Consider the following 25560-nt stretch of genomic DNA (forward strand, 5'->3'; position numbering starts at 1 on the left):
GGACTTTGCCCTTATCAGGAGATCGTCCAAGTAAGGGATAATTAAGACGCCTTTTCTTCGAAGAAGAACCATCATTTCGGCCATTACCTTGGTAAAGACCCGGGGTGCCGTAGACAATCCAAACGGCAGCGTCTGAAACTGATAGTGACAGTTCTGTACCACGAACCTGAGGTACCCTTAGTGATAAGGGCAAATTTGGGACATGGAGGTAAGCATCCCTGATGTCTCGGGACACCAGATAGTCCCCTTCTTCCCGGTTCATTATCACTGCTCTGAGTGACTCCATCTTGATTTGAACCTTTGTAAGTGTTCAAATTTTTTTAGATTTAGAATAGGTCTCACCTAGCCTTCTGGCTTCAGTACCACAATATAGTGTGGAATAATACCCCTTTTCTTGTTGTAGGAGGGGTAATTTAATTATCACCTGCTGGGAATACAGCTCGTGAATTTTTTCCCATACTGCCTCCTTGTCGGAGGGAGACCTTGGTAAAGCAGACTTCAGGAGCCTGCGCAGGGGAAACGTCTCGACATTCCAAACTGTACCCCTGGGATACTACTTGTAGGATCCAGGGGTCCTGTACGGTCTCAGCGTCATGCTGAGAGCTTGTCAGAAGCGGTGGAACGCTTCTGTTCCTGGGAATGGGCTGCCTGCTGCAGTCTTCTTCCCTTTCCTCTATCCCTGGGCAGATATGACTCTTATAGGGACGAAAGGACTGAAGCTGAAAAGACGGTGTCTTTTTCTGCAGAGATGTGACTTAGGGTAAAAACGGTGGATTTTCCAGCAGTTGCCGTGGCCACTAGGTCCGATGGACCGACCCCAAATAACTCCTCTTCCTTTATACGGCAATACACCTTTGTGCCGTTTGGAATCTGCATCACCTGACCACTGTCGTGTCCATAAACATCTTCTGGCAGATATGGACATCGCACTTACTCTTGATGCCAGAGTGCAAATATCCCTCTGTGCATCTCGCATATATAGAAATACATCCTTTAAATGCTCTATAGTCAATAAAATACTGTCCCTGTCAAGGGTATCAATATTTTTAGTCAGGGAATCCGACCAAGCCACCCCAGCTCTGCACATCCAGGCTGAGGCGATCGCTGGTCGCAGTATAACACCAGTATGTGTGTATATACTTTTTATGATATTTTTCCAGCCTCCTGTCAGCTGGCTCCTTGAGGACGGCCCTATCTATAGACGGTACCGCCACTTGTTCTGATAAGCGTGTGAGCGCCTTATCCACCCTAAGGGGTGTTTCCCAACGCGCCCTAACTTCTGGCGGGAAAGGGTATACCGCCCATATTTTCTATCGGGGGGAACCCACGCATCATCACACACTTCATTTAATTTATCTGATTCAGGAAAAACTACGGTAGTTTTTTCACATCCCACATAATACCCTCTTTTGTGGTACTTGTAGTATCAGAAATATGTAACACCTCCTTCATTGCCCTTAACGTGTGGCCCTAATAAGGAATACGTTTGTTTATTCACCGTCGACACTGGATTCAGTGTCCCTGTCTGTGTCTGTGTCGACCGACTAAAGTAAACGGGCGTTTTAAAACCCCTGACGGTGTTTTTGAGACGTCTGGACCGGTACTAATTGTTTGTCGGCCGTCTCATGTCGTCAACCGACCTTGGCGCGTGTTGACATTATCACGTAATTCCCTAAATAAGCCATCCATTCCGGTGTCGACTCCCTAGAGAGTGACATCACCATTACAGGCAATTGCTCCGCCTCCTCACCAACATCGTCCTCATACATGTCGACACACACGTACCGACACACAGCACACACACAGGGAATGCTCTGATAGAGGACAGGACCTACTAGCCCTTTGGAGAGACAGAGGGAGAGTTTGCCAGCACACACCAAAAACGCTATAATTATATAGGGACAACCTTATATAAGTGTTTTCCCTTATAGCATCTTTTTTATATATTTCTAACGCCAAATTAGTGCCCCCCCTCTCTGTTTTAACCCTGTTTCTGTAGTGCAGTGCAGGGGAGAGCCTGGGAGCCTTCCCTCCAGCCTTTCTGTGAGGGAAAATGGCGCTGTGTGCTGAGGAGATAGGCCCCGCTCCTTTTTCGGCGGCCTCGTCTCCCGCTCTTAACGGATTCTGGCAGGGGTTAAATATCTCCATATAGCCCCCGGAGGCTATATGTGAGGTATTTTTAGCCAAAAAAGGTTTTCATTTGCCTCCCAGGGCGCCCCCCTCCCAGCGCCCTGCACCCTCAGTGACTGCCGTGTGAAGTGTGCTGAGAGGAAAATGGCGCACAGCTGCAGTGCTGTGCGCTACCTTAAGAAGACTGAGGAGTCTTCTGCCGCCGATTCTGGACCTCTTCTCGTTTCAGCATCTGCAAGGGGGCCGGCGGCGAGGCTCCGGTGACCATCCAGGCTGTACCTGTGGTCGTCCCTCTGGAGCTAATGTCCAGTAGCCAAGAAGCCAATCCATCCTGCACGCAGGTGAGTTCACTTCTTCTCCCCTAAGTCCCTCGTTGCAGTGATCCTGTTGCCAGCAGGACTCACTGTAAAATAAAAAACCTAAGCTAAACTTTTCTAAGCAGCTCTTTAGGAGAGCCACCTAGATTGCACCCTTCTCGGCCGGGCACAAAAATCTAACTGAGGCTTGGAGGAGGGTCATAGGGGGAGGAGCCAGTGCACACCACCTGATCCTAAAGCTTTACTTTTTGTGCCCTGTCTCCTGCGGAGCCGCTATTCCCCATGGTCCTTTCAGGAACCCCAGCATCCACTAGGACGATAGAGAAAAACAGATACAGGGAAGGGAATCATTATACTGCCTTGAAAAAGACCCCCGGTTTAGGGTTGAAACACGTTGGCTGCCGCAAGGAAGGAACCCCACTACTCCTGTTTGGATCGGGGACTGTGGAGCCTATTGCCAGGACGGAGATCCCAGATCACTTGCCCGGGGGGACCTCTGGTGACTATAAAAATGTGGTTGAGAACTGTTTTTTCACCAGTTCTCAGAACTTCTGGTAATTGTGTAGCTTTTTCTCCTATTCACAGGAATTATATTGTACTGCCTTGTACGATGTTTTTATGCTTATTGATGTAATAGACATGATTAAATTGATTTTACTGTACATGAAGAGAATTTGTCCCCCCCCCCCATGTGCTGTTAACCACGACTTGAGGATTTTATAACATGAGGAGGATATTATCCAATTCAAGGGATGTAGATTTATTTCTGTGGCGCCTAGTGGAACTTTTATCTTTCACCATGTTCTCATTATTGGGAATGTAGCCATAGGGCGTAACAGTACAATATAGCCAGAAAAACACAATACCTGACATAAACCCTGTGTTATGTGAACGCAAAGTCACAGCACGACAGAGGATTTAAGCGGTATTAAGTGACTGAAACATAGTGAAAAAATACTAAACAGTATATCCTGTGTAACACTATATGGTATACGAGACCCTGACACACTTAGATCCCCAGAATATAGAATATAGTAATAGCAATGTGTGTGATACACAGAACAAAATTCACACAGAAAAAAATTCACACTATAAGCACACACAGTCACAGGTACAATGCAGAAATGATTACCTATAATCAATAAACATGCACTGGACTAGTAATACTACATATAGCTATGTATGTATACAGATATAACAATGCACAGTAAACACTGGATGTATATCACAGAATACTTGTACTAAATATTCATATAGAGTGCAATTGTTCTTAACTAGCGCTGTCTAAACGACATGTAGAATACTTAAGTGTCCTGTAAATGCACAGCGCTGATGATGCAGGTGGCTTTACAGAGGAGACATTGCCCAGCAGTCCCAGGATCAGCGTAGCTCTGTGAAATGGCGCACAAACGCTGACAGGGAGAGAATGAGATGCAGGTCCAGGGCGGGAACACCTGCTGTAGATGGCGCCTGGAGCTGGGGGATGGGCTACAGGTCAGCGCCTTATTTCCTTTGCTGGACTTCACCACCGGGTACTATGGAGCCTATGTTTAACGGATTTTAGTAAATCTGACCTGGTAGATATAGTGGGGTCTTTGCACGGCTACAGTGTCCACGCCAGCAGCGCGATCTGCTTCCTGGGATCGCGACCAGATTGCGATTTCGGCGGGTCCCAGCTAGGGGACCCTCTTACCTCCTCCCTGAAGTGCGGCCACGCGATCCTGGAGAGCAGCAGCGGTGATGTGCGCCTTAAGGGAACCGGAGGGCCTCCGCTGCAAGTACCCAGCAACCAGGGCACGGGAGTATGCAGCGTCGCTGAGGGAGGTGATGGAGCCGCAGCACAGAATGTCAACATGACATAAACAGCATCCAGTGCCTGTGCTGCGGCCCCTGAAGTCTTCTTTCTTCATAAAAAGCTCTAGGCACCAACTTATAAACTGAGCTCCAGTGCCTGGAGGCGGGGCCATAGAGGGGGCGGTGCAGTGCATCCTGGGAACAGTCAAAGCTTTAGCCTGTTGGTGCCTCCCTCGGATCAAGATCCAACTCTACACCCCAATGTTATTCCCTGTGGAATACCAGTGTATCCCGCTGCAGAAATATGAATACTTACACCGAGTGCGCAGAACTGATGAGACAGAGAGCCTGGAACAGTACAAAGGTTTTGGTTTTGCATTTTTCTAACCATTGGAACAAGTAACTAGTCATGCTACCACAGACTTCTTCATAACAATAGATATTAACATCAGTGGTGCTATCCTAAAGTGCTGTACTTTCCTTTTCATGGGGGGGGGGGGAGGTTCAGGGGATGTTTGCGGAAAAATTACTTCACAGAAAGGGTAGTTGACAAGTGGAATAGCCTCCCATCAGAGGTGGTAGAGGCTAAGATAGTAGAGCAATTTAAACATGCATGGGATAGACATAAGGATATCCTTACAAAGAAATAAAGGATCAAATAAGGTTAGAGATAAAAATAATCTAAAAAAAAAAAGGGGCAGACTAGATGGGCCAAGTGGTTCTTATTTGCCGACAAATTCTGTTTCTATGTCTTTGTAATAGGAAGGACACCTCTGCCAGTAGATGCTAAAGACCCCAATCAAAACTGACAATAGTTATAAATGGCTATGGTTATACATTTTCCAAAGAATATTAACATACATGTATCACATAAAAAGGTTTCAGAAATTCAAATGCAAAGAGAAAAACTAAAAAAACAAAAAACAAAAAAACCAACAGGCAACTAACCTCTATTTTAATATTCATTGAATCAGCCTTCAGCATTTCTTTTTCCTTTACCATAGTTGACTTCTGCTCATTTTCACCGTCACAGACTCTGCGACTCTTACTTACAATTCTTTTCTCCTAAAAACAGAAAAAAAAATAAGATTTTACTTACCGGTAAATTTATTTCTCGTAGTCCGTAGTGGATGCTGGGGACTCCGTAAGGACCATGGGGAATAGACGGACTCCGCAGGAGACATGGGCACTTTAAGAAAGAATTTAGATTCTGGTGTGCTCTGGCTCCTCCCTCTATGTCCCTCCTCCAGACCTCAGTTAGAGAAACTGTGCCCGGAAGAGCTGACAGTACAAGGAAAGGATTTTGGTAATCCAGGGCAAGATACATACCAGCCACACCAATCACACCGTATAACTTGTGATAAACTTACCCAGTCAACAGTATGAACAACAGAGCATCAGTTCAACCCTGATGCAACTATAACATAACCCTTATTGCAGCAATACTATATACAAGTATTGCAGAAGAAGTCTGCACTTGGGACGGGCGCTCAGCATCCACTACGGACTACGAGAAATAGATTTACCGGTAAGTAAAATCTTATTTTCTCTAACGTCCTAGTGGATGCTGGGGACTCCGTAAGGACCATGGGGATTATACCAAAGCTCCCAAACAGGCGGGAGAGTGCGGATGACTCTGCAGCACCGATTGAGCAAACACAAAATCCTCCTCAGCCAGGGTATCAAACTTATAGAACTTTGCAAAAGTGTTTGAACCTGACCAAGTAGCCGCTCGGCACAGCTGTAATGCCGAGACCCCTCGGGCAGCCGCCCAAGAAGAGCCCACCTTCCTAGTGGAATGGGCCTTAACTGATTTTGGCAGCGGCAATCCAGCCGCAGAATGAGCCTGCTGAATCGTGTTACAGATCCAGCGAGCAATAGTTTGCTTTGAAGCAGGAGCACCAAGCTTGTTGGAAGCATACAAGATAAACAAAGACTCTGTTTTCCTGACCCTAGCCGTTCTGGCTACATAAACCTTCAAAGCCCTGACCACATCAAGCAACTCGGAATCCTCCAAGTCAGTAGTAGCCACAGGCACCACAATAGGTTGGTTTATATGAAAAGATGAAACCACTATCGGCAGGAATTGTGGACGGGTCCTCAATTCTGCTCTATCTGCATGGAAAACCAGATAGGGGCTTTTATGTGACAAAGCCGCCAATTCTGACACACGCCTAGCCGAAGCCAAGGCTAGTAGCATGACCACCTTCCACGTGAGATATTTTAATTTCACCGTTTTGAGTGGTTCAAACCAGTGGGATTTCAGGAAACTCAACAACACGTTAAGATCCCAAGGTGCCACTGAAGGCACAAAAGGGGGCTGAATATGCAGCACTCCCTTTACAAATGTCTGAACTTCAGGTAGAGAAGCCAGATCTTTTTGAAAGAAAATGGATAGGGCCGAAATCTGGACCTTAATGGAACCCAATTTTAGGCCCAAAGTCACTCCTGACTGTAGGAAGTGAAGGAAACGGCCCAGCTGGAATTCCTCCGTAGAGGCATTCTTGGCCTCACACCAAGCAACATATTTTCACCATATACGGTGATAATGTTGAGCTGTCACGTCCTTCCTAGCGATTATCAGCGTAGGGACAACCTCATCCGGAATGCCTTTCTCTGCTAGGATCCGGCGTTCAACCGCCATGCCGTCAAATGCAGCCGCGGTAAGTCTTGGAACAGACAGGGCCCCTGTTGCAACAGGTCCTGTCTTAGAGGAAGATACCACGGGTCCTCTGTGAGCATATCTTGCAGATCTGGATACCAAGTCCTTCTTGGCCAATCCGGAACAATGAGTATTGTTCTCAATCCTCTTTTTCTTATGATTCTCAGCACCTTGGGTATGAGGGGAAGAGGAGGAAATACATCGACCGATTGGAACACCCACGGTGTCACCAGTGCGTCCACAGCTATCGCCTGAGGGTCTCTTGACCTGGCGCAATACCTCTGTAGCTTTTTGTTGAGGCGGGATGCCATCATGTCCACCTGTGGCAGTTCCCACCGACTTGCAATCTGCGTGAAGACTTCTTGATGAAGTCCCCACTCTCCCGGGTGGAGGTCGTGCCTGCTGAGTTAGTCAGCTTCCCAGTTGTCCACTCCCGGGATGAACACTGCTGACAGTGCGCTTACGTGATTCTCCGCCCAGCGAAGAATTCTGGTGGCTTCCGCCATTGCCACCCTGCTCCTTGTGCCGCCTTGTCGGTTTACATGAGCCACAGCGGTGATGTTGTCTGACTGAATCAGAACCGGTTGGTCGCGAAGCAGGGTCTCCGCTTGACGTAGGGCGTTGTAAATGGCCCTTAGTTCCAGGATGTTGATGTGAAGGCAAGTCTCCTGACTTGACCACAGACCTTGGAAATTTCTTCCCTGTGTGACTGCTCCCCACCCTCGGAGGCTTGCATCCGTGGTCACCAGGACCCAGTCCTGAATGCCGAATCTGCGGCCCTCGAGAAGGTGAGCACTCTGCAGCCACCACAGGAGAGACACCCTGGCCCTGGGGGATAGGGTGATTAACCGATGCATCTGAAGATGTGATCCGGACCATTTGTCCAGTAAGTCCCATTGAAAGGTCCTCGCATGGAACCTGCCGAAGGGAATGGCCTCGTATGATGCCACTATCTTTCCCAGGACTCGAGTGCAGTGGTGCACTGACACCTGTTTTGGTTTTAATAGGTTTCTGACCAGTGTCATGAGTTCCTGAGCTTTCTCTATCGGGAGATAAACCCTTTTCGGGTCTGTGTCCAGAATCATGCCCAGGAAAGGCAGACGAGTCGTAAGAATCAACTGCGACTTTGGCATATTTAGAATCCAGCCGCGTTGCCGTAACACTTCCAGAGAACGTGCTAGGCTGATCAGCAACTGCTCTCTTGACCTCTCTTTAATGAGGAGATCGTTCAAGTATGGGATAATTGTGACCCCTTGCTTCCGCAGGAGTACCATCATTTCCGCCATTACCTTGGTAAATATTCTCGGAGCCGTGGAGAGACCAAACGGCAACGTCTGAAATTGGTAATGACAATCCTGTACCACAAATCTGAGGTACGCCTGATGAGGTGTATAAATGGGGACATGAAGGTATGCATCCTTTATGTCCAGAGACACCATAAAATCCTCCCCTTCCAGGTTTGCGATGACCGCTCTCAGCGATTCCATCTTGAACCGGAACCTTTTCAGGTACATGTTCAGGGATTTTAAATTCAATATGGGTCTGACCGAACCATCCGGTTTCGGTACTACAAACATGGTCAAATAATAACCCCTTCCTTGTTGAAGGAGGGGAACCTTGACCACCACCTGTTGAAGATACAATTTGTGAATTGCAGTTAACACTATTTCCCTCTCGAGGGGGGAAGCTGGCAGGGCCGATTTGAGGTATCGGTGAGGGGGCATCTCTTCGAATTCCAGCTTGTATCCCTGAGACACAATATCTATTGCCCAGGGATCCAACTGGGAGTGAACCCATCTTATGGCTGAAATTTTGAAGACGCGCCCCCACCGGGCCTAGCTCCGCCTGTGGACCCCCAGCGTCATGCGCTGGATTTTGTGGTAGCCGGGGAGGACTTCTGTTCCTGGGAACTAGCTGTGTTGTGCAGCTTCTTTCCTCTGCCCCTGCCAAGAAAGGACGCACCTCGGACTTTCTTGCTTTTCTGTGATTGAAAGGACTGCATTTGGTAATACGGTGCTTTCTTAGGCTGTGAGGAAACATATGGCAAAAAAATTTACTTTCCAGCAGTAGCTGTGGAGACCAGGTCCGAGAGACCCTCCCCAAACAATTCCTCACCCTTGTAAGGTAAAACCTCCATGTACCTTTTTGAGTCGGCATCACCTGTCCATTGCAGAGTCCACAGGACCCTTCTGGCAGAAATCGACATAGCATTTATTCTAGAATCCAGTAGACTAATGTCTCTTTGAGCATCTCTCATATATAGGACAGCGTCTTTTATATGCCCCAGGGTCAATAATAATATATCCTTGTCTAAGGTATCAAGTTCCTCAGACAGGGTGTCCGTCCATGCTGCTACAGCACTACACACCCAGGCCGACGCGATCGCCGGCCTCAGTAAGGTACCTGAATTTGTATAAATGGACTTCAGGGTACCCTCCTGCTTTCTATCCGCAGCATCCTTGAGGGTAGCCGTATCCTGTGACGGCAGGGCTACCTTCTTGGATAAGAGTTTTAAAGCTTTGTCCACCCTAGGGGAGGATTCCCAGCGTAACCTGTCCGTTGGCGGGAAAGGATACGCCATAAGAATCCGTTTGGAAATCTGCAGTTTTTTATCTGGAGATTCCCAAGCCTTTTCACATAACTCATTTAGCTCGTGTGAAGGGGGAAAGGTCACCACCTGCCTCTTTTCCCCATACATATGAACCCTCTTGGCAGGGACTGGGGTTTCCTCTGTGATGTGCAACACATCCTTAATTGCTATAATCATATAACGGATGGATTTAGCCAATTTTGGCTGTAACTTTGCATCATCGTAATAGACACTGGAATCAGAATCCATGTCGGTATCTGTGTCAACAATTTGGGATAGTGGGCGCTTCTGAGACCCTGATGGCCTCTGCGACATAGGATCAGGCATGGGCTGAGACCCTGACTGTCCTGAAAATAAAAAACCTAACAAAATACTTTCTCGCAGCAAGCTCAGGAGAGCTCACTGAAAAGCACCCAGCTCATCCGGGCACAGATTCAAACTGAGGTCTGGAGGAGGGACATAGAGGGAGGAGCCAGAGCACATCAGAATCTAAATTCTTTCTTAAAGTGCCCATGTCTCCTGCGGAGCCAGTCTATTCCCCATGGTCCTTACGGAGTCCCCAGCATCCACTAGGACGTTAGAGAAATAAAAATTAAACAATAAATCCAATATTTAAATCCGTTATCCTGCTCACTGATGCTGGATATTGCTTGGGCAAGTCAGGTCAACCTGTGTACTGTTTCAGTGTGAAAGGCTCAACCCAGGTTGTGTATCCCATGTCCGATACGCAGGTCGCAGCCAAGGTTAATCACGGAACCGACCCGGGTAGATTTCAGTGTGAAACAGTGTCCCGGGTAACTCAAGTCAGATTATGTATAATAAAGATCAAAGTGCTCCTTTTAACATAACCTGGAACACCCCTTTCACGCCGCTGTGATAACCCTGGCCATGACCAGGCTCATATATCCCAGGTCGACCTTTTCACACTGACACAGGACCCGGTTTATTCCAGGGTCCTTGCCTCAGTCTGAACATAGTTGAAACAGTGTTCCAGGTTGGAGTGCGGATCTCAGTGTGTAAGGAATATAATAATGGGCCAGGTCTAATGTGGGAATATCACGAACATTATCGCACTGCGTATGCTTTGAAATCGAGTGTATGCAAATACGGGTGATGCAGATTCAAAAGCAATTCATTCAAATCTCTACTTTTGGATGAAGGGACTTAACAGAGTGGTAATTGGGCATTTGCGGACTATGCAGAGTTGTGTACACGCATATACCAATACCAATACCAATAAACTTGTTGTCATATTACTTGCACCAGAAAAGATGAATTAGGAGAATTGATAAATGATGACGAAATAAAAGCGGAAATACTGAACAAATTCTTTTCATCAGTATTCACCAGAGAAGAACTGATGGTGGGAGTAGAGCATAACAATTGTGACAGTAATGATTCATGGTTAGACACTTGTTTAAGCAAAGTAGTAGTCCGGGAGAGACTAAGCAAAATTAAGATTAATAAATCACCTGGTCCTGATGGACTTCACCCGCGGGTTTTTATGGAGCTTAGTTCACAACTAGCACAACCCCTATACTTGATTTTCAATAGTTCAATCAGATCAGGCATGGTACCGAAGGATTGGCGTATAGCTGAGGTAGTGCCATTATTTAAAAAGGGATCCAAAAATCTTCTGGGAAACTACAGACCAGTTAGTTTAACATCTACAGTGGGGAAAATATTGGAAGGAATTCTAAGGGACGTCATACAGGAGTGTCTAAAATCCGCTAGGATTATTAGCAAGAACCAGCATGGGTTTGTGAGGGACAGGTCATGTCAGACTAACTTAATTAGCTTCTACGAGGGAGTGAGCAATAATCTTGATCAAGGAAAAGCAGTGTATGTGGTCTTCCTAGATTTTGCAAAAGCCTTCGATACAGTTCCTCACAGGAGACTGATGATCAAATTAAAGGAGATTGGCCTAGGAAAAACTATTTGCACATGGATAAGCAGCTGGTTGGATAGCAGGGTACAGCGAGTAGTGGTCAACGGGAAGTCCTCAACCTGGTCCCCAGTAGTCAGCGGAATACCACAAGGGTCCGTACTCGGACCACTACTGTTCAACATATTTATCAATGACCTAGAAATAGGCCTGGAAAGCAAAGTGTCAATCTTTGCAGATGATACTAAACTGTGTAAGGTAATTAATTCAGAATTGGATGTGGAGTCCTTGCAGAATGATCTATCTAAACTTGAACTCTGGGCGTCTAAATGGAAAATGAGGTTCAATACAGACAAATGCAAGGTTATGGATTTTGGGACTAAAAACAAACTTGCATCCTACATATTAAATGGGGAACACCTAGGGGAAACAGAGTTGGAAAAACTTTTGGGGGTATTCATTGATAATAGGCTTAATAACCGTACAGAAGGTCAAAACGCAGTGAAGAAGGCAAGTAAGGTGCTAGCGTGCATAAAAAGGGGAATTGAGACAAGGGACTCGGATGTAATCATGCCGCTGTATAAGGCATTGGTACGTCCGCACCTGGAATATTGTGTTCAGTTTTGGGCACCATTGTATAAAAAAAGACATCAGTGAACTCGAAAGTGTTCAAAGGCAAGCTACTTAATTGATTAAAGGCCTAGAAGGACTGGACTATAAGGAAAGACTTACTAGGCTGAATATGTATACACTAGAAAAGAGGCGCCTAAAAGGAGATATTATTAATATCTTCAAATATGTAAAGGGACATCACAAAGAGTTATCAGAGGAATTATTTATTAAAAGAACACAGTTTAGGACACGTGGGCACTCTCTGCGACTGGAGAAGAGAAAGTTCCGAACGCAACAGAGGAAAGGGTTCTTCACTGTTAGGGCAATCAGGATGTGGAATTCCCTGCCAGGGAAGGTGGTAATGGCGGACTCTGTATCTGGATTTAAAAAAAGGAATGGATAAATTTCTGAATGAAAAAGCTATCCAAGGTTATAATACTTAAAATATCAACGTGGTTAATCCGGGGGTAACATGAGTTATAGTAGCTAACTAGTCATAAAACATTATTCAGCAAGTACTGTATGTAGAATCATCACAACTTAAAACAGGTTGAACACGATGGGCAATTTGCCTCTATTCAACCTCAAATACTATGTTACTATAGGGGTATTGCAAATGTGCCCTGATAATAATGGTTGTCATTAACCCTAATGCGCAGACAGTGGCGCTCCGGCTGCAGACATGCGTACAACGCTGCATACTGGCGTAGATATGCATTTATGTGTGCCAGCACTTACAGCCAACCTCCATTTAGCGCTGCCTCAGCCCATAATCCTCAGCTGGGTACACACTACACGATGTAACAATGCAATGTTCTTCCACAGTCACTAAATCCCACAACACACGATATAGAGTATAGACACCATGTAATCTTCTGAACGATGGCACGATAATTATTGTGTCAGAGGATAGTATCTTATTAATAGTTTCTCCTGTGCAATAAGTGTGGTCCTGCATACACACTACACAGTGTGCCCCACATCATACATTCTGACGTGCAGCACATCAGATGGGAAGAGGCGATGAGTAACGGCCAGGAACGAAGGATCAGGTGTACGCACTATACGATTTGTACAATATATTGTTCCCAACAACAGCGTCAAATTTAAAAACAATTAGAAACTTCTTCATCCTAAAAAGGATAAACACAGTTAAGCTGAAGGCTATTCTGTTCCTCTCTAACATCATGGAATCTGCCATCCCTCCCAGCTGTTAAAGATGAACAGCACTCATTCAACAAATATCACAACAGGACTACGATAATTAGAACCATTTAAACAACATCCCTAAACACGGAAACCAAACTCGGCATTATGTACTCAGGGGTCTGAACACACAATCATTATATGATTAGAGGTCATCAGACTTACAACTAGTGGCCACATAAAATTACAGTAGGCACCAATATGCAACTGTAATGTACACAAAAGCCATGACAAAAGAAGAAGGTGCGATTGCACAATGTCATTGTTTCTTTGAAAAGGGAAGAAATAAAGGGGTCACCCCACTTAACGTACCACCGCATGCAAGGGGGGGGGGGGGGGGGGGGGGGGAGAGAGTTCCCATCGTAACTACGGACAAATGCCGGCAATGGCGCTGAAACTCAGCCCCTGGCGGCCCTATCTCGCCCCAGATTTGTGGATGTTTGTACGCAGCCCTAAATAGCTATAAAAAAATCTGCAGATACCGTGAGTGCGGCATATAGCTGCACTTACAGTGGCGAGATCATTGTTACTAACACGATTGATCCAAAGAGTAAGTTTAGGATTTGTTCTTGTTACAAAGTGAAAGATAGAAGTACGTGTTCTTTCACTGCAGGACAATCCAAGGCCTCTGATTCATTACAGAGGTTAATGTGCACAGACTTTATATAGAGAAGTTAAATAGTCTTACGTTAGGAGACTTTGTAATTGTAATAGTGAGTATGTCTTGCTTAGGTCTCTGAGACGTGACTGCAATGATCTCTTTCTCAGCATTTCGCCGATCTTCTTCTATTTCCTGCAACAAGAAAATAAATCAGTTTAGTTTAATAGAAAGATAATGCAGCTAAGTTACAGATTCATCAGGTGGAGCACACTGTAAAGGAAAACCCACTTAAAAAGACTGTGTAAATGTGAAAACAATCTAGAAGAAATGTAGAAAGACCAAACTGAGCTCCCACTGCGCAATTACATAATGAAGAGGGTTTATGAATGTGAATCAACCACTAAAGAATACTCTTTACCCTCATGGATAAAATCTTGAGAGCCCAAAGCTGACAGCACAGAGGATTTGCACTGTATCTGTCAAGTCTTCGAGGACTTCGGTGCAGATTCAATTGTTTTACCCTGCAGCTACCCCCAGGTGGCACAAAACAGAGCAATTCGATTGTTGCTCCGTTTAGGTGCCCTATAGCCTCGGGGCTGACATTTCTCACAGCTTCCTGAGGTGCGAGAAGAAATGTGCGCAAAGTCAGCACTTTGGGCGTCAGGAACTGTGACAATAGATGGGATTTTTAGAAGCCTAAAACAATTGAATCTGCATCTTCTTTAAAGCCAAAACATTGGATTATGTGGGAAGACTTCAGCAGTCCATGCAATGATGAAACAGGTGTCTCGTACTCCCCATAGGGGGAGACAGGCTCTCTTTTTAGTATTGTTTGAATCAGTGTGGTAAACCATTACTTCAAGATCTAAGATGTGAAGCTGAGATTCTTGAGATGCATGTGAATATGACCATGGGATGGATGATCTGAGTAAAATAAAAAACAAATAGCACATAATGTCTGCACCCATGGAGAGAAGGCCCATATACCACCCTTGCTTTGCAAAACATACAGTTAGCAGGAAAATCAGAATGCCATCCTTTCAGATCTGTTACGGACCTTTTACGAAGAGCACAGGAAGGGAAGACCCAAACTACTCCTAATGACCAAAAGATTACCATGGTCTCTTCCTGAATTGTTTGAGGACCTTGAGATGAAGTGCAATACATTGACTGTTCCTTACCCTGCCCTACAATGGCGCTTACTTAGGAGGTTGTCGTCAAAGCCATAAAACCACGGTCACTCCTATTGTAGAGGCTCAAGCAGATAAGTTTTCTGCGGCTATTAAGGAGCAGAAAGAGCAACTGGATTCTACAGATATTAAGGTCGTGGCTAAGCAGACCAAAATTGAGGAGCATGAACAGGCACTGTTCTATATGCAACAGGAGTTGGATCAAGTGCACGATATTAACCATCAATTACTTAACAAGTTTGACTACCTCGAAAACCGTTCAAGACTGATAACCTTCGTATTGTCGGGCTTCCGGAACATCTTAATGGCCCGGAATTAAGCAATTTTATTAGTACGGACTTATTGCAACTCCTCGATTTAACTTCTGAGCTCCCCAACTTTGCATATTCCATTGTTTGAGTTCGGCTCACAAATCTATCTGCGCGGCGGCCTGTAAAACAAGTAAACTTGACTGGCAACAACACCGCCTTCTAATCTTCCAGGATTACTCTGACGAAGTCTCCCAGGCCCGGAAGGAGATGTCCCCGGTCTGTTCTAAATTATTCCAGGCTCAACGCTAATTTGCACTCCTCTTTCCGGGCAGACTTCGAATCCTTAGTGATTAAGCTTCAAGGACTTTACCTCAGCTGCTGATGCAATGGCTTTTCTGGAGGAAAGGTCAACATCTTGACTGGTTTCGTCTGCATAATCTCGCTGCAGTATTTTGCCTTATATCTGTTCACACGTTAATTTCTAAATTAGTATTATTCATGTTATTCAGTGGTATGGGTCTATCCAATATTGTTATGACTTCCTATATACCCTGATTGCATGCTGATTATTGCATTTGTTATTTTTTCTCTATACTCATATACGAATGCATTTTTGGTGTCAGGAAAAACTGGTATAGCTAATCATGTAGCTATTTTTCTTAGTCATAGTTTTATTCTGTTCTCTGATGGGTTTGAAGAGGGGCTACCCCACCAGAACCTTTTTCTGTTATCTCATGTGTGTTATCTGGATGCATCTATTCAGTTTCTTATATTTTGTACCACTATTTTGAAGTGAGTTGGATGTTTTCATCGCCTCTGTCCCCCCCCCCCCCACCTACCTTTCCCCCCTCCCTTCACCTGGAGCAGGACAGATACTTGTAATTTTCTTCTATTGTACTTTGACATCTATTACTATATTCCTTAGAAAGTCAGTTCAATATTCGCTATTGTTTTATGCAGCAGTTTATAGGGATGTTGGGCTCTCCCGGGGTGTGACTGATGTGGATATGTTTATTCTCTCCTACAATAACCCAAATGCTTGAGCTAAAACTTTATTCCTGGAATGTTCAGGGTACAAAGACCCTGGCAAAACATCGGAAAATTATATCTTATCTTAATATACATAATGCTGACATTTCTTTTTTACAGGAGACTCAACTCACTGCTCCCGAACATAAGTTTTCGATGTTGGGTCAGAAAAATGTTGCGGATGCTCCTTTTTTTTTCCAGGTCTAGGGAGAAGCAATTTTGGTAAAATAAAAATAATAAAAAAAAAAAACGCTTACTCTTACAATTGTCCATCAGCGGTCAGATAACGAGGGTCGATATGTCCTCCTTGTGGCAAAGATAGTTGGTGTGCAATATGTGTTTTGTAATATTTATGCCCCTGTGATCTATAAGACCTTTTATACATCGCTACACAACCTTTTACTTCCCTACTCAGACTCTAATATAATTCTGGGTGATGATTTTAATGTAGTTTCTTCTCAGTTCATGGATCGCCAGCCCGTGAACATCCCCTCTTACCGCCCCTGTAAAATTGTTATTTCGTACAGACTTTGAACTTTTCATCTGGTTGATATATGGAGGCTCCAACACCCGGTTGATAAGGAATTTACTTTTTATTCGGTACCCCATTCAGTGTTCACTGGGATTGATTATTTTTTACCCTCCGCTACATTAGCTTCCAAGATTGAGCAATCCGATATTGACACTCTAGGTTTGACAGACCATGCCCCTATTTGGTTCAGGCTTAGCACACAAATTCACTCTGGTAATCTTAGATTATGGCGTTTTCCCTCAGATACGGCAGTTTCTCATACCTTCCGTGACCCTCTTCAATCAGCATGGAATGAGTATCACATGACCCGCTCTTTATTGGCAGACTGCATAGGCGGTCCTTCTAAGTAGATTGTTGTCATATATGTCTCACTACAATAAGCCTCATTCTGATAAATTGCGCGCTGCGCAGTCGGCATTGACTCATGCATTTGAATCTATGAAACGTAATCCCCCTGTCCATTCTGCTGTGTTTAAAGACGCTTTAATCCAACAGATTGGTGATAGGTGTGTACATAACAAATATCAATTTCACATACACTAATAAAAATAGCAAATTGCTTTCTAATCTTCTCAATGGTGAAGGGTCTAGCGCTGCCATCCTTGCGCTGAAAGATGGTTCTGGTGTGTTGCACGCATCGGGCCCCAGTATAATTAATGCACTGCACAATTTTTACTCTCCTCTCTATACTCCGGAACCTATTGACTTGTCTCAAAAACAATTTTTTTGGGCTGCGCTTATTCATCCCCACTTATTAGATTAACACACTTCTCCCCTTATAGCTCCAATTTCGGATTCTGAGGTCCTTACTGTGATCAAGGGTCTTAAATCTGGAAAATCACCCGGCCAAGATAGGCTCACTGCGGAATTTTACAAAAATGTCTCTCGCACTCCATAGTCCCTTCATTTACTTCTTTAAATAATTCCTTTTTATTCCTGGAATGTTCAGGGTACAAATTTTAATGATGCCATTATTAAAATTCTCTCGAAACCTCGCAAAGATCCTTTACTGGCCTTCTCTTATCGTCCCATTTTCCTGTTAAATGTGGACTATAAAATTTTCACTAAAGTATTAGCAAACAGGCTGAAACTTGTATTGCCTTTCATAATTCATAAGGACCAGACAGGTTTCATCTGGGGCCGCAGTGCTGTCTCTAACATCTGCAAAGTATTAGCCCTTCTACAACATCTAGATGATCTACATGTTAATGATCTCCACCTGCTCATTTCATTAGATGCCGAAAAGGCATTTGACCTAATGGTCTGGAATAATTTATATGAGACGCTACATAGGTTTGGCTTTCCTAACGAGTTTATAAATCTAGTACGTACCCTTAACGCCGCTTCCTCTTCTACAATACCTGCTAATAACTACCTCTCTCGTCCCATTTTGATTCAAAGGGGAACTCGTCAGGGGTGCCCTCTCTCCCCCCTCCTTTTTGCTTTAGTTTTGAAGCAGTTGGCTATAGCCCTCCGCTCACATACCTCTTTTCATGGTATTTCTGTGGGCCCTATAGAATTTAAACTTTTATTCGCCGATTACAATTAATCTCGACTTTTAGCACCTTTGCTGGTTACCGTATCAACACTCCCAAATCAGAAGTTTTACCATTGACTAGATCAGACCTTGCTTCTCAACGTTTGTCGCTCATGGCTACTTTTCCCACAATTTCTTCGAAGATCAACTACTTAGGGATCTCCATCACCCCTCAAATTTCTCGGATTTATGAATTCAATTTCCCACCTGCCATTGCTGAAATGATACAAAAGACCCAACAATGGATGACCCTTCCATTGTCTTTACTGGGTAGGGTTGCAGTCACGAAGAGCGTTCATTTCCCTAAATTGGCCTATCCACTGCAGATGCTCCCCCCTTTTCTGACTAAGTTAGACTCTGACACATGTATGGCGCTTTTCCACCGCTTTGTGTGGTGCAACAGACAACCTTGTATAGCAATCCGCCACGTGTTCCAGCCAAAGCAGAAGGGGGCCTGGGCTGTCTGATGTTTTCACATATTCTTGCGCAGCAGCTTTTCGCTAAATAATCGGATTGGTGCCTAGGCCACTTTAAATAACTAACAAACTCCTTGAGGGGCCTTATTCGCTCCTTATGCACTCGCTACCTTGGTACATTTGCAGCACTCACGATTGCGGGGAGGTACTTGCTCAGAATTTGTTCTTTATAAGGACCTACAGGGCATGGTCTGTCATTCATAAACGGTTTGCCTCCGACCCGCTGGTAACTAAGTTTATACCATTGTGGGGTAACACTGATTTATCCTCATCTTTATCCATTTCGTTTTTACCTCTTTTGGAAACAGGAAGGGTTGGCATCCATCAGCAATGCTTTTTGATCTAGGTGGCATGTTATATTCTTTTCAACAATTCAAGGATACTTTTGACATCCTTAACTCCAATTTCTTTATTTACCTTCAAGTTAGGCATTATATTCATAGCAAGGTTAAACCAGGGTCATACGAATTGTTACTGCACTGTATTTCTCCCTCTCCCCTGAGTTCTTTGTTCCACCTAGCCGAGCAAGTGAAATTTAGGATTCATTATATTTATAATCTCCTATCATCTGATACAGAAAAGTTGTGGGGCAAGGTGTGGTCTGTATGGACGTGACTTCCTAGACTTTCCTTCTCCCGTGGTAACTTTTAAACAATTTCCTTATACGTATACGGAAATGGGTAAAGTCAGCCAAGTTACAAGAAGTTCATATTAAATTCCTCAATACGGCTTGTGTTTCCCAAGTCCAATGGGGACATTTTACTGACTCGGCCTCTTCTAGTTGCCCTAAATGTTCTATCTCGTCGGCTACCTTAATCCATAATATTTGGCAATGCTCAAAAATAAAACGGTTTTGGTACAAAGTTCAGAATTTAATTCAAGCAATCTTAAATTAAGGTCTTCCATTTTCTTGGAGGCCTTTGATATTGGCTGACTTCTCACCATGGACCTCTGATAAGGTGCAGAATAATATGCTGCCACTGTTGACTGCACTCATCACCTTGGCCAGATTGTTAATATTGAGACAATGGTTGGAGAAAATAGCTCCTTCCATTGAGATGCTAAAGTCCGAATTATTGATCTATCTATACCATGATAGATGTTCCGCCTGTTAGGATATCCAAAAAGGTGTACCAAAATTCCATGCTAAATGGAAGCTGCACTTACAATATTTGCAGGAGGCTACTTCAGTGTCTTATGAAGGTATTCGAAAATACCACGTGGTCACTTCTGAGAAACATCTTAGTATTCTTAATTCTTTTCTTTGTGTCTTTATGTGTTTTAATATTACGTCCTGACTTTTTCCCCCTACCCTTCTTTCCTTATCCCCATCTCTTAAAAACAGAAAAAAAAATGTGATTCTTTTTTGTATTCTGATAATTATGTCATTTATTGTGCATTGTAATGTTATTTACGGGTCTTTGCATGATTATTGTGATGCATTATTTTCAATAAAATAGTTATTAAAAAAACAAAACAATGCCTATTTAAATTTCGGCCTTAAATACAGTATGCTGGCTTTTACAAGTCACCCCTTAACAGACATTTTTTTTTCCAAAAGCCACTCAGAAATGTAAAAAAATGTAATGAGTGAATTAGGTGCAGAACCTGTATATATCCTTATCCAGAAGGATTTTAATTACAAAAATAAATACAGAAAATGACATCCTGAGCGACTGGGTCAGACACGGTACTTTCTGGTGTGGTTGCATCTGATGAGACCATGACAGGTAAGGGTTTACTAAATAAATCCCTGTGATATCAACTGTCAAACATGGAGGTGAGATGCTTTGGGGCTCTTTTGCTGGACCTTTAGTTGGCAACTTGCACAGAGTGGCGGGAACCATGAACCAGAAGGGTTACATTTTGCAGCATCTTGCAAATGCCCTCTGGTCTACGACCAGTTGGTTAAGGATTCAGCCTACAATAAAATAAAGATCCAAAAATATGCCTCCAGACAAAGCCAGCACTGCCTTTAAGGAAAAGAACAAGACGGTAAACAGTCTCCAGACTTAGACCCCATCAGCTGGTTTGGGATGATAATGACTGAAGGGTGATGCAATCTAACACGCTCAACACAACTGTGGAAACTTCTGCAAAAATCTGGGAAGAACTTCGCAAACAATATATATATATATATATATATATATATATATATATATATATATATATATATATATATATATATATATATATATATATATATATTTTTTTTTTATTATTTTTTTTTTAAATATATTTTTATTGTAGAAAATATGTTCAGTGGTTACATCTGCAAGAGCTGGTTACTTTGGCGACTCAAAAAAATGAGCACATAGGGGTATATTCAATAACTGTCGGCAGCTGCCGTCTTGTCAGAAAGACGGCAGCTTCCGACAGATTTCGGAAGGGGTTCCAACCTATTCAAAAAATGATTTTTTTCCCCCAAGTCGGGAATTCCCGACTTGTCGGAAAACACGTGGATCGGCGGAACAGCCGCCGATCCGCATGCCTCTGTCGGAAATGGGGCCAAATTCGACAGGTTTTGACCCCCTTTCAGACAAAGGTGGTCATTCCGAGTTGTTCGCTCTGTAAATTTTTTCGCATCGCAGCGATTTTACGCTTAGTGCGCATGCTTAGTGCGCATTGCGTATGCGCAATGTCCGCATTTTACTCACATTTTTTTCTTCGTTCTGGTGATCGTAATGTGATCGTAATGTGATTCTTCGTTCTGGTGATCGTAATGTGATTGACAGGAAGTGGGTGTTTCTGGGCGGAAACAGGCCGTTTTATGGGCGTGTGGGAAAAAACGCTACAGTTTCTGGGAAAAACGCGGGAGTGGCTGGAGAAACGGAGGAGTGTCTGGGCGAACGCTGGGTGTGTTTGTGACGTCAAACCAGGAACGACAAGCACTGAACTGATCGCAGATGCCGAGTAAGTCTCGAGCTACTCAGAAACTGCACAGAGATGTCTTTTCGCTATATTGCGATTCTTTCGTTCGCAATTTTAAGAAGCTAAGATTCACTCCCAGTAGGCGGCGGCTTAGCGTGTGTAAAGCTGCTAAAAGCAGCTTGCGAGCGAACATCTCGGAATGAGGGCCAAAACTCAATCCGACTTGAAAACAAGTCGGATTGAGATGAGGAGACAGGGAGCGGTTTGGCAGGCTACGGGGATGAGAGTAACCGTGTCTGCCTATCCCCCGGCCAGGCACCTCTCTCCCTGCAGCGCCTCCCCCCGCCACAGACATCACAAATGCATGTTGGAATGGAGCCGACTTTTATTGAATATACCCCAAAATTATAGTAGTTTCTTTATCTATGTCAGGTGTTTTAAATTTTGTGCTCATTGAGACATTAAAAATCGTATATTTCAATAAAAACTGGAAAAATGGCGATGTTCTAACCCTTTAACCAGTCGTATGGATTAGTGACACAGTGGATTAGGCATGTATTTCTATTTTCTCTCTTGGTTACCTGGTGCCTTCGCAAAATAGCTTCATTTTTTTTTCTTAACGCTTGAATCTTTTTATCCAGCTCCGCATCTTTCTGCTCTTTCTTCCTGATTTCTCCAACAGAAAGTGAGGCCTGCTAAAAAAAAAAACCAATAATAGAATTAAAAACATGTATTTAAACAATGTGTTTGTTGCTGTTCAACATAATACATATTATATATAAAAAGAACAGCGCTTGAAATACACAATGATGGGAAAGAGCAATTGGTACATAAAGAAATTCAAGTTCCCCCAGTGCATACCACAGACCGTACCTGAACCACATTATAACACTAATCATGCCATGCCCCTAGTTATGCATGTCACTTTTGTGTGATTGCCTTGTTTAACCAAACGTATGACTTCAACTGTAGATCTGCAATATATTCATCTATCTGAAGGAAGGACCTGGCTGTGTTAGAATTTGCCTTGCTGAAGAAGAACAGCAGTAATGCACCAAATTCTAGGACAGATCCTCTTTTGCTCTAATAAAAAAAAAAAAGGAAAGAAAAAAAAAAAAAAAAAAAAAAGGAGGCGGCCACAGAATTAGCCTGCAGCAGATTATTATAATGCTGGGTACACACTTGCTTATATATCGTCCGTTAGAGAGAATGGGCAATATATGGCGACCCGATCAGTGGGTGCATATGTATACAAATGATATGTCTGAATGTACAGCAGATATATCTGCATATATATATATATATAGGCACATCCGGATGCGTTTGCTTGCTTCATGGACTGTCAAAGCTGGGCAGGCAAATTGAAATGCCCACCCAGCTATAACATCAGGACGACACATTGAGCAGCCGATCTGTAAATATATATGCTTGTCTGCTCAATCAACACGACGGTGGGTCTACCAGCGCATCGGCCAAGTGTGTACCCAGGGTAACAGTGATTGTTAATAGCTCAATAATGTTAATGTTAATAGCTCAATAATAGTAAACGGACAAACACCAGTCCTCAAATCGCACCGATTAGCAAGCCACTGACTTTGCAAATGATAGCAATTCAGTTGTTATTGAATTGCACTTATTGTGGATTTCTGCTTACACCCTCCTGGGATGGGGAGTGCTGTAACTTCATTTTGCGTGACATTTTGTACAGGAGAATCGGATGTGTGGATTTGGTGTAGAATAACCCAGTTTTACCTGGCTAATCCCATGCATTCTTATGTGTAGGAACCCTGATCACCCACCTCATCATCATTAATACACGGAGGCCAGACACCTTCCAGATACAGATGTGTCCTCTTATATCTTTGCGTGAGTGCTGTGTGACCCTGTAGCGCGGAGCATCTTTTTTTGCGTTTTTTTTCCGTGAAAGCGAGTCTTAGACACAAAGTAGTGTGTGTGCAATTGCGGCTCTAGCTGTATCCGAAATGCCACTTTACAGCGTTTTCCCATTAAAACACTGTAGCATAGCAGTTTGTATGAAAACAGTCGCAGTCACAGAATATACACATTTTTGACAAAAAAAAAAAAAAGACACAGCACTACAGAGTCCCGTCGCAGCATGGCGCAACTTCAAGGGCTGTTTAGCGTGACTACAGAAAGGATGTAAGAGGACACATCTGTACATCTGCACTTTGCCCCCACCGAGCTCAGTATTACAAATTATCACTGTATCATGTCGAATACACAGTATAATACTTATATGAGGTAAGAGACAGTTGGTTACACAAGATAGTATAGAGGACAAGAGATCAGGATGATTGTGCTTTCAGCATTGAGGTGGTACTTGAGACCACATGCAAAAAAAAAAAATGTCCTAAGAGGAGACATGTATAGTGCAAAAAGCAGATCACTACAAAGCCTTGCGGGACCTGAACAGACAGTGGGAGTGGGGAAGGGGAATGTGTGGAGAACAAGAGTTATGGTAGACTTATCACTGTTATCTCTCTGTTTCTCCCAAGTCCACAACATCCACAGGATTTACATTGGGTAAATGGGTCAGAGGATCGGGCACCAAATGGTTAAACTTTTGGGCTCCCAGCATATTTTGATCCAGCCTCCCTATAACCCAGCCTCCTGGCCCATGGAATTCAATTTGTCACACAGCCCAAGGCAGGAGCAGGATTAGAGTGAAAAGGAAGACCTATTTAGGTGAGTAAAACATGCACACTTCCATACCAGAAGGAAGGAAGGGATTAGCAAGTGTAGAGATTCTCAGATCAGGTGCGTCTGGGTGGGTTCCCTGTGGATACTGTGCACTTTGTAGAAACAGAGTTAACATTGGTAAGTCTACCATAACTCTGTTTTCTCCTTCAGGGTCCAGAGTAGATCCACAGGATTTACATTGGGATGTCCCAAAGCAGCATTTAAGGGAGGGGACGCTCCAAATTTGACAGAGGAATCCTACGCCAGAACGCAGCATCCTGAGGGGCAAAGGTATCAAAAGGTATAATGTCTGACAAATGTATTTATGTATGATCATGTGGCTGCCTTACAGAGTTGCTCAGCCCGGGCACCACGGTGGGCTGCCCATGACAGACCAACTGAACGGGTAGAATGGGCAGAGACATTGTCTGGGATAGGGAAATTGGCTTGGGAGTAGGCTCCTGAGACAGTCATCAGAAGCCACCTAGGCAACGTTTGCTTATTGTGGAAACCATAAAAAGGATAAAAAGAAGAGTCTGTTCTTCTGATGGCACTGGTATGATCCACATGGATCCTTAGTGCACGAACTACGACCAATGATGCATCTCCAACAGAAAGATCCGGCAATTGGAAGGTCAGAATTACTATTACTTCATTAAGATGGAACTTTGAGACCACCTTAGGAAGATATCCAGACTTGGTTCGGAGAACCGCTCAGTCTGGATGGAATACCATAAATGGAGGGCGACATGAAGGTGCCTCTAAATCTGATACTTTTCTAGCTGAAGCAACTGCCAGTAGAAAAGAGAACTTTAGCTGTCAACCATTTGAGGACCACCCTTTTCAAGGGTTCAAATAGGGCATCTTGAAGAGCCCTAAGGACCAGTCCCAGGTCCCAAGAGACTGTTGGAGGTACAAACGGAGGCTGAATGCGGAGGCCTAGGTCCATTCCAGCTTGAAGGAATGCTAAGATTCTTGAAACTCTGAATGACCTTGGGTTATAGTTTCTGGCAGAGCACCATGGAAAATAAGCATTCCATATTTCCGGTAATAGATTTGAGCGGAGGATTGTTTCCTTGCTTTAAGCATCATCTGAATGTGAGAAGCCCTTCTCTTTTAGGATGGATGTTTCAAGTGCCACGCCATCAAAGACAGCCAATCTAGGTGTGCGTAGAGT

General features: G+C 43.9%; 1 protein-coding gene across 5 annotated transcripts in view; it reads right to left on the reverse strand.

The window, feature by feature from the left end:
* The window catches only part of CCDC9B (coiled-coil domain containing 9B), a 324503-nt gene that overhangs the window by 152440 nt on the left and 146503 nt on the right, over positions 1-25560 (reverse strand). For all 5 annotated transcript variants that reach the window (XM_063947519.1, XM_063947517.1, XM_063947518.1 and 2 more), the window contains 3 exons: positions 22265-22378; positions 13885-13989; positions 5190-5306 (listed from right to left, as the gene is read on the reverse strand). In XM_063947519.1, coding sequence (XP_063803589.1) covers positions 5190-5306; positions 13885-13989; positions 22265-22378 — 336 coding nt within the window. The remainder of the gene's footprint in view (positions 1-5189; positions 5307-13884; positions 13990-22264; positions 22379-25560) is intronic.

This window comes from Pseudophryne corroboree, chromosome 12, assembly GCF_028390025.1.
Source record: "Pseudophryne corroboree isolate aPseCor3 chromosome 12, aPseCor3.hap2, whole genome shotgun sequence".
NCBI lineage: Eukaryota > Metazoa > Chordata > Amphibia > Anura > Myobatrachidae > Pseudophryne > Pseudophryne corroboree.